Genomic DNA, 14714 nt, shown 5'->3' on the forward strand with positions numbered 1-14714 from the left:
AGAAAAGGGAACCCTCTTGCACTGTTGGTGGGAATGTAAATTGATACAGCCACTATGGAGAACAGTATGGAGGTTCCTAAAAAACTAAAAATAGAACTACCACATGACCCAGCAATCCCACTACTGGGCATATATCCTGAGAAAACCATAATTCAAAAAGAGTCACGTACCACAATGTTCACTGCAGCACTATTTACAATAGCCAGGACATGGAAGCAACCTAAGTGTCCACTGACAGATGAATGGATAAAGAAGGTGTGGCACATATATACAGTGGAATATTACTCAGCCATAAAAAGAAACGAAATTGAGTTATTTGTAGTGAGGTGGGTGGACCCAGAGTCTGTCATACAGAGTGAAGTAAGTCAGAAAGAGAAAAACAAATACCATATGCTAACACATATATATGGAATCTAAAAAAAAAAAAAAAAAAAAAAATAGTTCTGAAGAACCTATGGGCAGGACAGGAATAAAGACACAGACGTAGAGAATGGATTTGAGGACACGGGGAGGGGGAAGGGTAAGCTGGGACAACGTGAGAGAGTAGCACTGACATATATACACTACCAGATATAAAACAGGTAGCTAGTGGGAAGCAGCCGCATAGCACAGGGAGATCAGTTCGGTGCTTTGTGACCACCTAGAGGGGTGGGGCAGGGAGGGCGGGAGGGAGACGCAAGAGGGAGGAGATATGGAGATGTACGTATATGTATAACTGATTCACTTTGTTGTAAAGCAGAAACTAACACACCACGGTAAAGCAATTATACTCCAATAAAGACGTTAAAAAAATTAAAAAAGAAATCCTTCTATATTAAGTGCATAATAAGACGCTTAGTATACAGCGACTTCTAGTGGGTTTTTCATTTCAGCAACACCAAGGAAAACTCAACAGGAGTGTGAACCGCTGTCTCCCAGTTCCTTTAGATCTCCCCAGCCCTCATCTCAGCGATAAACCCGGTGCGTGCTCAGGAACAGAGCCATCTACGTGTAAAATGTCAGAGCTAACTCCTCAACCGTACGATGCCTCTGTGTATCTGCACTCGTCAGTCTGGTCTGTGTGCCTAAGTGAAGAGTGAATAAACTCTCGGTGTGATGAAGGGCTAAGGTTTTTCAGGGACGAACAACAGTACATGTTAGATTTGTAGCAGGTGGCATATACTACTCATCAGACTGGTATCCAATTTGAATACATATTAATGCACAAACACTCTTCCAGTATTATACAAACTCATGAAATCCAATCCTTACACTCCATCAATATATTGACTGGAATGTCAGATTACCAAGCTCAGTGAGAGTGTGGCCATATCTCATTTTTTCCTTTTTCATTTTAAATTGCCCTCGCACCACTCCCATGCTAAACTATCACGCTTGCTCAAGGGTTCGAGGTGACAAAGGTCGACAGCGTCACCTGGCGAGCACAGATGTGACAGTTATCAGTCCGTGGGCCCCATCACCACCTGAGGAGCACTTCTTAAGAGTTGGGGGGTTTCAACAGCATTTCCAACAGGGGATCTCACAATAAGGTCAGATTACAAATGGCAGACCACAATTTCCTGTTTTCACTCTTAAATTCTTTCAAAATTTGACTAAGCATTATACAGTTGAAATGTTAGCAAATTAAGAAAAACTTTAACATGCAAGTGAAGGAACTTCTTTATTTACCTTTAAAACCTATTAACCATGATTAAAGTCTATCCAGATTTTACCAGAACAGTTTATGATGCTGATCAACACAGTAAAGCACACATAGCCCAGACTGAAAACAGCAGGACATAATTATTTAAAAAGTACCTCCCCTGGTGTCTGGGAGAAAAGTTTAGGGCTTTAGTTATACAGGATCGCTTTCCCTTAAGCCCCAGCCAAGTACAAGCGAGCGTCATGCACAGACAGCACTTAAGGGCAACGCAACACTCATGCGGGAAAGTCTAAAGAAAATGACTTTGTCTCCACTCACACTGCAGCTCACAACATAAAAAGAGAGAAATTAGTTTACATTCCAAGAAAAACAACATTTTATATATATATATATATATATATATATATATATATATATATATATATATATATATATATATATATATATATATATTTATAATCCAAAGCAGAGGTCTTAGCCTGGGCATCTTTAGAGGTCTGTGGTTACATGCAAAATTTTGTATATGTATCCATCTTCCCAAGAAAAAAGTCTACAGTTGTCACCACATTGTAAAAGAAATATGACCAAAAACAGGTTAGGAACCCATAGAGAGAATCCTACGGTTTCTCCCCACCATTAACTTTTCATTAGTTTTATATAACCCAGCGAAGAGAAATGCTCAACAGTGAAGGAGGCTAACACAGAGTAACATTTTGCTCACAATAAACTTCAACACAGGCAGCATTTTATATTAACGTGAGACAAATCCAGTCCCAGAAGTCAAGCAGGAAACAGGTCACTCCTCTCATCAAGCCACTTTGATAAACTCTCAAAACAGGGAGGGGACTGACAGGAAGACGAGCTTAGACTGTCGGCAAACCCATCCTCAGTTCTTGCAAAGCTGGGAAAGTCTCTGCTCCCATAAAAATTTTAAGTTCGATGAGAGTGTGGCCATATCTCATTTTTTCCTTTTAAACTGCCCTTCTCCCCCCATCACTGACTTTCCTGAAATATCTTGCACAGAGCAAATGTCCGTGAAACATCTGAACAAACACATGAACAAGTTACAAGGACGTGGGCCCCCTGGGAGTCGGACGGGAACCACGAGTTCCCCACGGGTACCGACATAAGCCTGCCAGGTACAGTCTAGCGGCCGATCTCCACTTGCGGCCGTTCTTGACGTTCCTGTTTGACACGAACACATTAAGGGGCACGACACTCACAGGGCTGACAGACTGCGGCAGCGGCACCACAACGGATGCGTCTCAGTACGACCTCGGAGCCGGGGCGCAGGGCGAAGAAAGCAGAGAGAAGCCGAGCCGGTCAGGGCCGAGTAAGGTTGAGGTTAGCGGCAACAGCATGTGCGTGGTCTCCGGGAAACCGTCAGCGAGCCTGCTGTTAGCCCTAGCCCCGCACCCCGCCCAACCCAGTGCGCCGCGTCTCCGGGCGGCTCTGGCGCCCCCAGGCGGCGGCCGCCCCACCGGAACTCACCTTGGCAGCCAGCGGGAGGGCCTGGAGTTTAAGACACCGTCAAGAACCCTACGCCCACAGCGCAGCGGGCATGCACGCCTCGCGACTCATGTCTCCCGAGAGGCAGAAAACGTGCCCCCGGTAAGATAACCTCTATACGGAACACCCTCAAAAGCATTCGGAGAAACCATTTCAGGCACACCCATATTGACCACACCAGTAAGAACAGAGCAGTAGTAGTGTTACTGCACCAAGAAATTGCACCGAGTGGACTAAAGTACCAAAAGTAATCATGGGCGTCACCTACTTTAACCGCCATTATTTGCCCACTTGGTTTGTGGACCATTTTGTTGACAGAACCATAAGCTCCTCGTCCAATTTCTCCGAGGTCTTTCAAGTCCTCTGCAGTGAAATCCCAGTGCTGCTCAGGGGAGATCTTCAGTTTTCCTGACGATTCAATGCTGTGTGTTCTCAGTCTCTCTCTGTTAAAATATTGGGAAGCAATTTTTCCACATTTTAAATAGGTTTTGACTTTTTTCTTTTCGCTAGCACTGATTAATGCGTGGGAAAATTTGTTTTCTCATCAGTTACTAGAACAGTCTGCGCTCCGGGTTTCCGGGAATTTTTTTTTTGTTCGTCTGTGTCATCTTGCTTTTTTACACACTGAGTTAATTAAGAAAGGCCTAAATTCAGGTAGTCAATAAGCTTAGCTTTTATGGGATTCATAAAACCAAATTTCCATTTACTGAAGAAACTAACACTGCAGACCAGTTTCATTTCCAAATATGAGATCTTTTCCAAACTTGGCAAAACTGCATTATCAAATGCAGAATCACAGGTGCTACAAACCTCATTTCCAAAAAGTTCTTATCCTACCTTACCCAACATTAATTATTCCAGGTCCTCAATCCTTAATACGGCTGTTCACAAACTTTGCTGCTCATCGGAATCACCTGGGGAGATTTGTTAACTCCCAATGCGTAGGTATCATCATATAGCTATTATATCAGAATATGTGGGGACAGGGGTCAAAAAACAGTATATTTAAAGATACCCAGACGGTTCTAGCGAAGTCTGGGAATGAGAACCTTAGGATACTGCCCTATTCACGCTAAAGCCGTGCTGAGGTGGGAGAACAGTTACACCGCTCGCCCGCTGGCTCTAAGAGGAAAACTACCGTGTGCTATTCAAAATTGAGCCTCTCAGCCCTTGCTCAATAGATAGAGCAATGGGGTGAAAAAATAATGATTTATGGACAGAAGCGCTCACTTGTTACAGATTTTCATTAAATAAAAAAATCACCTCCAAAATGTCAGCACGGAGATCAAAGTATTAACTTCTAACCATACTTTGTAAAAAAGCAAATCCAATGAAAACTGTAAAATCAATCTCGTTTGTGTCTGCCTCTCTCTCACACACATACCAATGAGTAGGGATGAACTGTATCAAACCAGAGTGCAACAGACATAAAGGAAAAGATTCTATTGAAGATCATCTACATTTCTTCAATTTCATATTAAATGATCAGAGTCTCTTTTAAAATCTGATCTAATGATACAAGCAAGAACATGACTGGTTATCTATTTCTTCTTCCAAAATTCAGGAAATGTTTTCTCAGATTAGTAGAACTGTTTTTTGTAGTTACTTTTAAGGTTCTCATATAGTTAGAATTTTAAAATCATTCCCCCAGAATAATCATTTATACTAGCATTGATATTAATAATAACCAAGAGTCAAGGTTAGAGTTAAAAAGTTACTATGCTTTGTCTAAATAACAACTTAGTGAACCAGCATTCCAAATGCCAGATTCTCAAATCATAACTTTAATAAGTCATAATACCAGCTTTCATTCATAACAAGTTCTTCAGTTTACAAAATGCTTTCACCAATATTATATATACCCCAGCATTTAGAGTCAAAGGGAGCCCAGAAAGCAGTGGCATAAGTGACCATTCAGTTATGGGGGTGAAGCTTGAACTGGCTACGATGGAAATCAGACCTAGGCAAGCAGATGAAGCCCAGTGACTAATTTTCTCAGTAATCTTTTTCATGCAGTAGACAGATTAAGCCAGGAAATATTCTAACATAAAGAAATTCCATGAATAATGACTATTGTTCTATGATCACTGGCAAGAAAACACCATCTTTATGGCTCAATTTAATCACTGGTGAAATATACAGCACTAGCCTACTGCTGAGGGTAGTGGCGGACCGGCTCGAAGGTGCTGCCCATGACCTCCACTTTCCTGGCACTCACATCTTTGCATAAGCTCCTCTGTTTGAATATGGATGGGACCTGCGACTTGCTTCTAGCCAAAAGAATATGGCAAAGGCTATCACTCATGATTACAATGTGTCAAATAACATTTGTTGCTAGCATTCCTGAGAAATGAAATGAATGATATTTCATTACTGCATAAAGTCAGAGAAAAACAAGTTATAACATTGTCTATCACACCGAAGATCAAATTTTAGATTTATGAAATATCTCTGCTAATAGTTTAGCTTACTGTAGGCCTGCTCTATGGTTTCTGGATAAGATTCTTTTTTCTCTTTGAAAGTGAACAGATTGACAGATAAGGAATGTGAGTTATCTTCTTAGGCTAATGAAAATGTTCAAAAATTGAGTAAGGTGACAGATGTACAACTCTGAATATACTAAAAGCAGTAGGATTATACAGTTTAAATGGGTGAGCTGTATGGTATATGAATGATATCTCAATACAGCTGCAAAAGAAAATGATGAACAGGAGAATGTGATTACTACCCAGAGTTCCATTTTCTCACTTAGACAGGAAAAGAGTTGTGAAAACCATGGAAAAACATGCTATGGTTATGCCATCACCAAGGCATGTTCATAGAGTCTTCACTCATACTGGACTGGCGATCTTTCCAATGAAACTGAGTTAATTTCACAGCTACTGTTATAAGAGTTAGTCCAAGCATGATTGCTTCCAAAGAAGAACTGTACGTAGATAAAGCACTGTAGTAACCAGATCTGGAAGCCTGACCTGAACCTTTACCATGAAACTCTAGCAGTCAATCAACTGAGGCAACTGTACCAAGCGGCCAAAACCCTAGTTATAGGTCTTTAAGTTTAAGCAAATCTAGCAAACAAGATTTAAGTGTTACTTCTATTAGACAGTATCAGAAATTCCCAGTCATTTCATTATTAATTTCTTACCTGGAAATTAGTCTGACTCAACTCCACAAACCTGTAAGTCATCCTCAATGCCTCTGCCTATCAGTAAACAAGTTATTTACTCTTATATTCCTTCTAAAATAGGTTAAGTGCTCTACATGGGCAATACTTAACCAGGACAGCCCTCCAATGTTTTTGTTGGGTCCACTCAAGAAACAAGCAAAGGACTGAGTTTCCAAATCTCAAATTAACCCAAGTCTCAGAAAGGAATACAATCCCAGCCCCCTATCTAGCCCTCTACAAAGGAAAGTCCAGTAGAAAAAAGTCCATAGAAAAATCAGTAATATTCTCCTCTGGATTTAGAGGTCTTTAATATGAAAACAAGTTTTAGTAGTCTTTGTTGTTAGGATTTGTAATTAGATTATCAAATGATACACATTCCAGGTAAAAAATCAGCTACACACTGACATTTTTTTAATGCCTTACAGATCACAAATCTGAATTAAATGCGTAATGTATCTCTTGAATACAGTATTTCTAACAGTATATATTTTTGGATAGATATTAACAGCACCAGGGAAGCTGTTTAGATATAGACTGATGTTACCATTAATATAGTTTCTCCTATATAAAGGTTAGTAGAATTTTAATGGTAATAATAGACTCTGGTGAAATCTACAGACACCAACACAAAGGATTAAAACGTAAAAAAAAAAAAAAAAAAATCAATCAACCTTATCCATTTGAATCAAATTTGGAAAATCAATTCGTAGACATACCATATCTTATCAACAGATATTCAACAGCTACTATAAACACATTGGGTATATGTCCCATGTCATCAGTATCTTCATGTTCCTTTTCAAACGACAATGTTCCCTGGCTTTATAAAAAGATGCCGTATGACTGACTGGAAAATAACAAAGATTTTAGGGCTTACCTCTCCCAACTGTTTAAGGGAACACTTATTCCTCCCATGCCTCACTGTTCCGTGCAGAGGGATGTGGTCTCTCACCTGAGGCCTTACTGACTGATCAGTGAATATAGAGAAGAAGCTAAACACACTCCGTTCAATTCCTCTCTTTCAGAGCTAACCCTACGGGGAGGGCACACATGTTCTGGCAGTGTCTCTCTCATGCCTTATATCTATATCGGGCTGCCACTCACAGGGTGGGTAAGTCTACATATTCAAGGGCAGGGGGAGTTAGCACCGTAAGTTTGTTTTCTATGTCTGTGAGTCTATTTCCATTTTGTATACAGATTCATTTGTATTATTTTTTAGATTCCACATATATGATATATAGTATGTCTTTCTCTGACTTACTTCACTAGGTATAATATTCTCTAGATCCATCCATGTTGCTGCAAATAGCAGTAGTCCATTCTCTGTCGTGGCTGCGTCACATTCCGTATATATATATCACCTTCCTAAACCAGCTGTCTGTCGATGAGCACTTGGGTTGCTTCCGTGTCTTGGCTATTGGAAATAGTGCTGCTGTGAACCTTGGGGTGCATGGATCTTTCCAAGTTAGAGGGGGTTTCTTCCAGATATATACCCAGGAGTGGGACTGCTGGATCATATGGGAGCTTTATTTTTAGTTGTTTAAGGACCCTCCATACTGTTCTCCACAGTGGCTGCACCAACTTACATTCCCACCAACAGTCCTATAGGAAGTTTCCTCTTTGTCCACACCCTCTCCAGCATTTATTATTTGTAGACTTTTTGATGATGGCCATTCTGACAGCTGTGAGGTGATACCTCATTGTGGTTTTGATTTGCATTTCTCTAATAATTAGTGATATTGAGCATCTTTTCAAGTGTCTGTTGGCCATCTGCATGTCTCAGTACTTTCTCTGATAATTGATCTTCTGGATAGAAATGAGCAGCTTGTCCGTTTACTATTTAATACTGAATCATCACTACTGTATTTTAATTACCATCCCTTCATTGGCCCAGACTAATCCATGAATTTCTGAAATCCTACCAATTCCAAAACAACTAAACAACTGTGACATAATGTTCCAGAACATAATCAGACTGGGCCCTGAGAAAAGCTTTATTTCTACCTCAGGTGTCTGGTAAAGCTGCCTGGGGCTTTGTATGTAGGTGGGTGGGCTTGTTTTTTAAAGAAACAGAACAGCATGGCCAAGGTTACCTGGGAGAGCTCTAGCCCCAGCCCCACCATCTACTAAACACAGGGTTCTGCTATGCAAATTCAGCAGCAGGACAAGTTCCCGAACCTCTTTTTCCAAGCAGACTACCCAATCCTAAATCCCTCTTACGGCTACACAGGTAGAAGAGAAATTTAAAAAGAAAAATCAATCATAATCCAGAGAAAAGCACTATTAACAATTCAGTATCGGTCCTTTGTATTTTTCTGTACTATGTGGATAGGTCACTGAATGACCTGTTGCCCCAACTGCTTTACAGACCTCACTGAGTGCATCGCTGACGTATCAGCCATTACAGGGTCCACATGGTTGCATAACGCTGCCTGGAGAGTCTGCGCTGGCTGAACAGCACCAGCAGCGAGAGCCTGTGCCCGGCCCATAGCACCCTTTCCCCCAGGCCAACGGGAAAGGTGACTGGGGTGAGATGACTCACTTTTAAGTGGCATGTTGATGTATCACTCTTGGAGTTGGATGTTCCAAGCTCTTTGGTAAACAGCGTTTCTTTGGTTAACCGCCTGAGATAACACCCCCTTAGCCAGAGCCCTCCTAGACTGGTGTTTGTTTTGCTGTCGCTGCTTCTGCTAAAAAGTTCTTTTTCTATTAACATACCTATCAACCCTTCGTCCTGTATTGCAAATATTTCTCCAGGGTGTTGTTTACCTTCCGATTGTATTTATGCATTCATATATGTAAAAATGTGTTACTTTGTATGTTTTCAAATCAATTATTCCCATCACATTGTTTTCTTTTGCTGTCATGCAGTACCATTTAAGTTCCACATGCAATATGGATTTCATTCCACCACCGCATTTTCAGTTTCCTAGCAATGTCTTTTTTTCTCATCTATCACCCTTTTCAGTAATTCTGTTGCCTATTTATCCAAATTTGTTCTCTCCTCAGTATTTTCCAATCCTTTTTTTATGAATGCCATTTCTTCTACTTTATCACAAATTCTAATCATTCTTGTAAAAAACGATTTTCAATGCTGCAAAATATCATATTCCAAGATGCTCTTTCTCAAAAGCGTTGAAGATCTTATCCCCTAATTCCATAATCCTCCTCCTATCTCACGGTGAGTGTCTGTGGCACTTGCGCTTGGGCTATTATGGAGCATCGGGAGACAGACTGATACTCACACCTGAAACAACTGAAAAAAAAAAAAAAAAAAAAAAAGACAATACACGGGAAGGTCTTGAAGACCCTGGACAGCCGACAACAAAAGGCAGCGAGCCAGGCTGAGAGGCAGGAAATACACAAATACACGAGGCGAGCCCTGCAGCCACCCCAGCGGGCGTACTGCCTAGGGAGACTTCACAGACTGCAACACAGGGGGGGCAGATCCAGCAGATCCTCACGAGGAGGTGACCGATCTGGGAGTCTGGGGAGACGGAGCTCTCAAGGCAGAGCACTAGATAAGAGAGAGCCACGCAGAAGGAGGACCCCACAGATGTGCAGGGGCCTCCCCTTGATCAGCACAAGCTTATGCGGAACCTACACAAGGCTGAGGAAAGAACCACCCAAAAGCATTAGAGGGAATGATACCCAGGCTCATACAACTACTCCTGTCCCCTCCCACAAGAGTGGAAAACTCCACAACTCATGAGGAATTCAGGAAAGCACGCAGAGGGACCTGGTCTCACCTACCGAAGCTGAAAAAAGAGATTCGAAAGGATCAAACTGTTTCTGAGGAACTTAACCAAGGGACAGAGCTCAAAAATACTTATAAGATACAAAAACAGCCAGCACCCAATATCTGGCATGCAATCTAAAATCATCAAGTATGCAAAGAAGCAAGATGCTATGACCCACCATAAGGAGAAAAAGCAACCAATTCAAAGTGACCCAGAAATGACAGAGATGCTAGAATAAGTGGACGAGGACAATGAAACAGTGTTTATTGCTCTATCCCATATGTTCAAGAAACTAAAGAATGGAGAGAAGAACCAAATCAAACGTCTGGATATACAAACTACAAGGGGGCAGGGGAAACTCTGGGGGATGATGAATATGTTCATCATGTTGCCTGCGGTGATGGTTTCACAGGTGCACACATACCTCAAAACTCAGCAAATGTACACCTTAAATAGGTGCCGTTTATTACATGTCAATTATACCTCAAAACTGTCGAGAGAGAGAGAGAGAGAGAGAGAGAGAGAGAGAGAGAGAGAGAGAGAGAGAGAGAGAAGAGAGAGAGACTGAGTTTCCCTGGGCCCCACTCTGTGTGAAAGGGCTCTGCTGTCCCATGTCTACAGCTGATAGCATGTATACAGTTTGAGGCATCCAGGGCTCAGTGCACTCAATCAAAGCACTCACTGCTCCAAAGGCAAATAAATGCTCCTCCCTCCAATCTCCTTGTTCTCCAATGCTGTGCTCTCAGCCGACAGCAGCAAATATAAAAATACAATTCTCAGTCTACTTTGCTGCTACAACCCTTCTCTGCGACCACCTACAACACTTCTCAGAACGACCACACGACCCAGTGGAATGTGTCTGCATCCATTTCTCCTCCTCCTCCCATCCCTCTCCAGGTATTTTTCTGTAGTTACCAGTGAGGGCGGAGGGCAGGAAACAGAGTGAAGATGCTCAGTCTTTGAGACTAGAGGCTCAGAAGGGGCCCCCTTACCTCAGGCAGCCTCTGCAGGAATGTTGCAAGACAAACCCTGGGGACATTTTTTCTTTACCCTGGCTGTTACTGTTACTAGCTATCAGATATAGCATTTAGCATGAAGTTGTCTTAATTTTCTGTGTTTCATATTTTCACCTTTGTTTCTTAAATATTTTAGCAGGCAGCTGCTACTCATACATCATTTTATACTACAAATATGAAACTGCTTTTATAAAGTCATAACTTTAGTTCCTCAAGCAAATAAGAACCAAGGGTCTGAACCACTTTTTTCATTCCTAAACTGTAGCTAATTTTTAATACTATTACTATGTGAATTATCTTTTACACACATAACTATTAAACAACTACATTCTCAAGCTTATTTTTATCATTTTGGGGGGACATTTATTCAAATAAGTCAATGAGAAAAAAAGATTTTATAGAAATAAATTGTATTAACAGACACGTTTTGCTATGCATCTATTTTATATATCTACTTGAAATCTAGTGTATTTTTGAACCCCTTATAGTACTTAAATTTTAGCTTGTATGAACTATGATCAACCAGCTTAATTTAATCCCAATCTAAGCTTTAAACCTTATCTCATTCTATTTCCTTACGTAGATTCTAGATGCCAACAGAAAAATTAAAAGTTAAAGTAATCGTAGCGGGGCTTCCCTGGTGGCACAGTGGTTAAGAATCCGCCTGCCAATGCAGGGGACACGGGTTCGAGCCCTGGTCCGGGAAGATCCCACATGCTGTGGAGCAACTAAGCCCGTGCGCCGCAACTACTGAGTCTTCACTCTAGAGACCACGAGCCACAACTACTGAGCCCATGAGCCACAACTACTGAAGCCTGCACGCCTAGAGCCTGTGCTCCGCAAGGAGAGCAGCCACCACAATGAGAAGCCCACACACCGCAACGAAGAGTAGCCCCCGCTCGCCGCAACTAGAGAAAGCCTGCGTGCAGCAACCAAGACCCAACATAGCCAAAACTAAATAAATAAATAAAATAAATTTATATAAAAAATAAAGTGATTGTAACTAAACTTGAATCTTTCTCTGAAGCTGTTTAAGCTGAAGCATACAATTCAACATGGGTGGCACTTAGTACACAAAACATCTTGTTAAAGGAAGAAGAGAGGAAAACTTCCATTCCTACCGCTTCCTAACGTCTCAGTTTGGTGTTCAAGATACACACAGTCACAGACTAGCAGAATTCAATTAGAAAGAATACACGAACTTCATCCAGTCTTGCCCTTCAGGAAACTGTGCCTGAAAATCCTGGCTCGGGCTTCCTGTTCCTCCTCTGTACCCACATACGGTGAAATCAAGAAACACCCAGCCCACGGCAAATTCCTGATCTATAGCCCAGTAACTTTTTTTTTTAAGTATAGTAGGCTAGTTTGGTACTGCTTATTCTTGGTGAAATCTGATTTGGATCCACTTCTAACCATCTTTGCTTAATTCTGCTGGTGATTATCTCCATCAGGTCTACAGCAGGGGCTTCATTTTCAGGTGTACAGCTGAGGCTGCAGGCACTGGGCTGGGGTCCCTGAGGTCAGAGTGAGGAGGATTTTCTCTGCAGCCCCAGCACCCACTCTGGAACCCCCTGGCCACCATTTGATTCTTCACCATGGGCGTGCACCAGTGCTTAAACATTTCCAAACAGACCCAAATATGCTAGATGAAACTTCCAAGGGATGCAAGGATAGAGATCTACTGTCATTACTATGGCTTATAAATGTGCTCAGAAGGTAAGAGGAAACGTCACGGACCTCGCCTGCCTAGGCCAACAGTCTATATGCTCTTACAAAGGCTCTCTAACAAGAGTCAAGATAGTCTCAAACTTACAGCTCTAGTCACTCTACTCATGTATGGAATCTACTTATTTTAAATCATATATGTATTTCTCATTGTCATAATCTAGTCATGAGTCTAATCTCTCAAAATTCTGATTCTCATTTTGGTTCCAACTACCTTTCATTAAATTTCCAGATTCGGGCTTCCCTGGTGGCGCAGTGGTTGAGAGTCCGCCTGCCGATGCAGGGGACGCGGGTTCGTGCCCCGGTCTGGGAGGATCCCACGTGCCGCGGAGCGGCTGGGCCTGTGAGCCATGGCTGCTGAGCCTGCGCGTCCGGAGCCTGTGCTCCGCAACGGGAGAGGCCGCAGCAGTGAGAGACCCGCGTACCGCAAAAAAAAAAACAACAAACAAACAAAATTTCCAGATTCACTTTGTTGTTTTTTAGGGGGTGGGAGTTGAGGAGAGACTGATGGAGACATTTAACGTTAGACAATGCTCATGGTTTCCTGTGAATATTTTAGTACCTTTTCTCCTGCAAATATTCCAGTACTACCTCCACCCAGCTGCTTCTGTTTGCATCAAAGAGGCTGTCTGCTATGATTTTTAACTATGCCTGTATTGTCCGGTCCTTGAAAAGTAAATTTAACACCCTCTCCAGCAGGTCTACTTCAGAGGATATGCCTCACAGGTTTCCAAAGGAAACCTGCCAGGAACTGACTTTTCTTAACACAGAATGTAGTCTATGAAGGCAAAACCCAGTTCTTTAACACCATATACAGTGGGCTGAACTGTAGCCCCAACAAAAGGTATGTCCATCTGGAACCTCAGAAGGTGACCTTATCTTTACAGATGTAATTAAGAAAATGGTCTCGAGAAAAGACCATCCGGGATTAGGGTGGACCCTAAATATAATGATGAGTGTCCTTAAAAGAGACAGAAAAGGAAACAGAGACGCACAGAGACAGGGAGGTAAGGACAGGCAGCAACTGGAGTCATACTACCAAAACCCAAGAGACGCCAGGAGCTACCCGAGCTAGGGAAAAGGACGGAAGGATCCTCCTCTAGAGCCTTCCAAAGAAGCACAGCCCTGCCAACACCCTGACTTCAGAATTTCTGGCCTCCTGAACCCTAGAGAATAAATTTCTGTTGCTTTAAGCCACCAAGTCTGTGGGAATTTGTTACAGCAGCCCTAGGAATCCAATACACCATCTAAATCACAAGTCACCAAACTTTTCTGTAAAGGGACAGACAATAAACATTTCAAGCTTTGCCATCTACACAAGTCTCTGTGGCAACTGTGTAACCAAATGGGTGTGGCTACATTCCAATAAAACTTTATTTTCAAAAACTAGCAGCAGGCCACATTTGGCTCATGAGCTGTAGTTTGCTGACTACATAACCTACATGACGTCCAGTCAGCTCAATATCACCTATCATTTAAATGATCTAAATCCTATCTATTTTTCATATCATTTTTCCATCATGCTCTGGAGGATAAGAAATTCCAATTATCTACCCAAGTCCTATAGTTTTATTTCCAGAATTTAATCTCGAGATACATTTCAGGCTTTTTCTTAAAAATCCTCCACAAATCCACAGGGAGTAGGACTGAGGGTCCACCGGCCCTTCCCTGACTCTCCCTGCGTGCAGGGAAGTGAGTGCACGAGGCAGCAGCAAACCTCCCCACACCCAGAGCAGCCCTCACAGCTGCGCATCACCCTTCAGCAGGCAGCAGCTCATCACCTTACCAACATTCTCCTTCCCGTACAGGAGAACGGGGTTCCCTGAGCTTGCCAACGCCTGCTAATCTTCCTTTGATAAATAAATATCTTCTTGTGTCTAGAACCACCATCTGTAAGACCCCTTTATTATCTAATC

The 14714-nt window shown here is 42.1% G+C and overlaps 1 protein-coding gene across 7 annotated transcripts in view; it reads right to left on the bottom strand.

Annotated features, from left to right (window-relative positions):
• The window catches only part of MAP2K4 (mitogen-activated protein kinase kinase 4), a 103871-nt gene that overhangs the window by 42487 nt on the left and 46670 nt on the right, over positions 1-14714 (bottom strand). For all 7 annotated transcript variants that reach the window (XR_010838233.1, XR_009332667.2, XR_010838234.1 and 4 more), the window contains one exon: positions 3420-3594. Coding sequence is in view for 4 of the 7 variants with exons in the window: in XM_059048523.2 (XP_058904506.1) it covers positions 3420-3594 (175 nt within the window). In the remaining 3 variants the exon portion in view is untranslated. The remainder of the gene's footprint in view (positions 1-3419; positions 3595-14714) is intronic.

The sequence above is a fragment of the Kogia breviceps genome, chromosome 19, assembly GCF_026419965.1.
Source record: "Kogia breviceps isolate mKogBre1 chromosome 19, mKogBre1 haplotype 1, whole genome shotgun sequence".
Taxonomy (NCBI): domain Eukaryota; kingdom Metazoa; phylum Chordata; class Mammalia; order Artiodactyla; family Physeteridae; genus Kogia; species Kogia breviceps.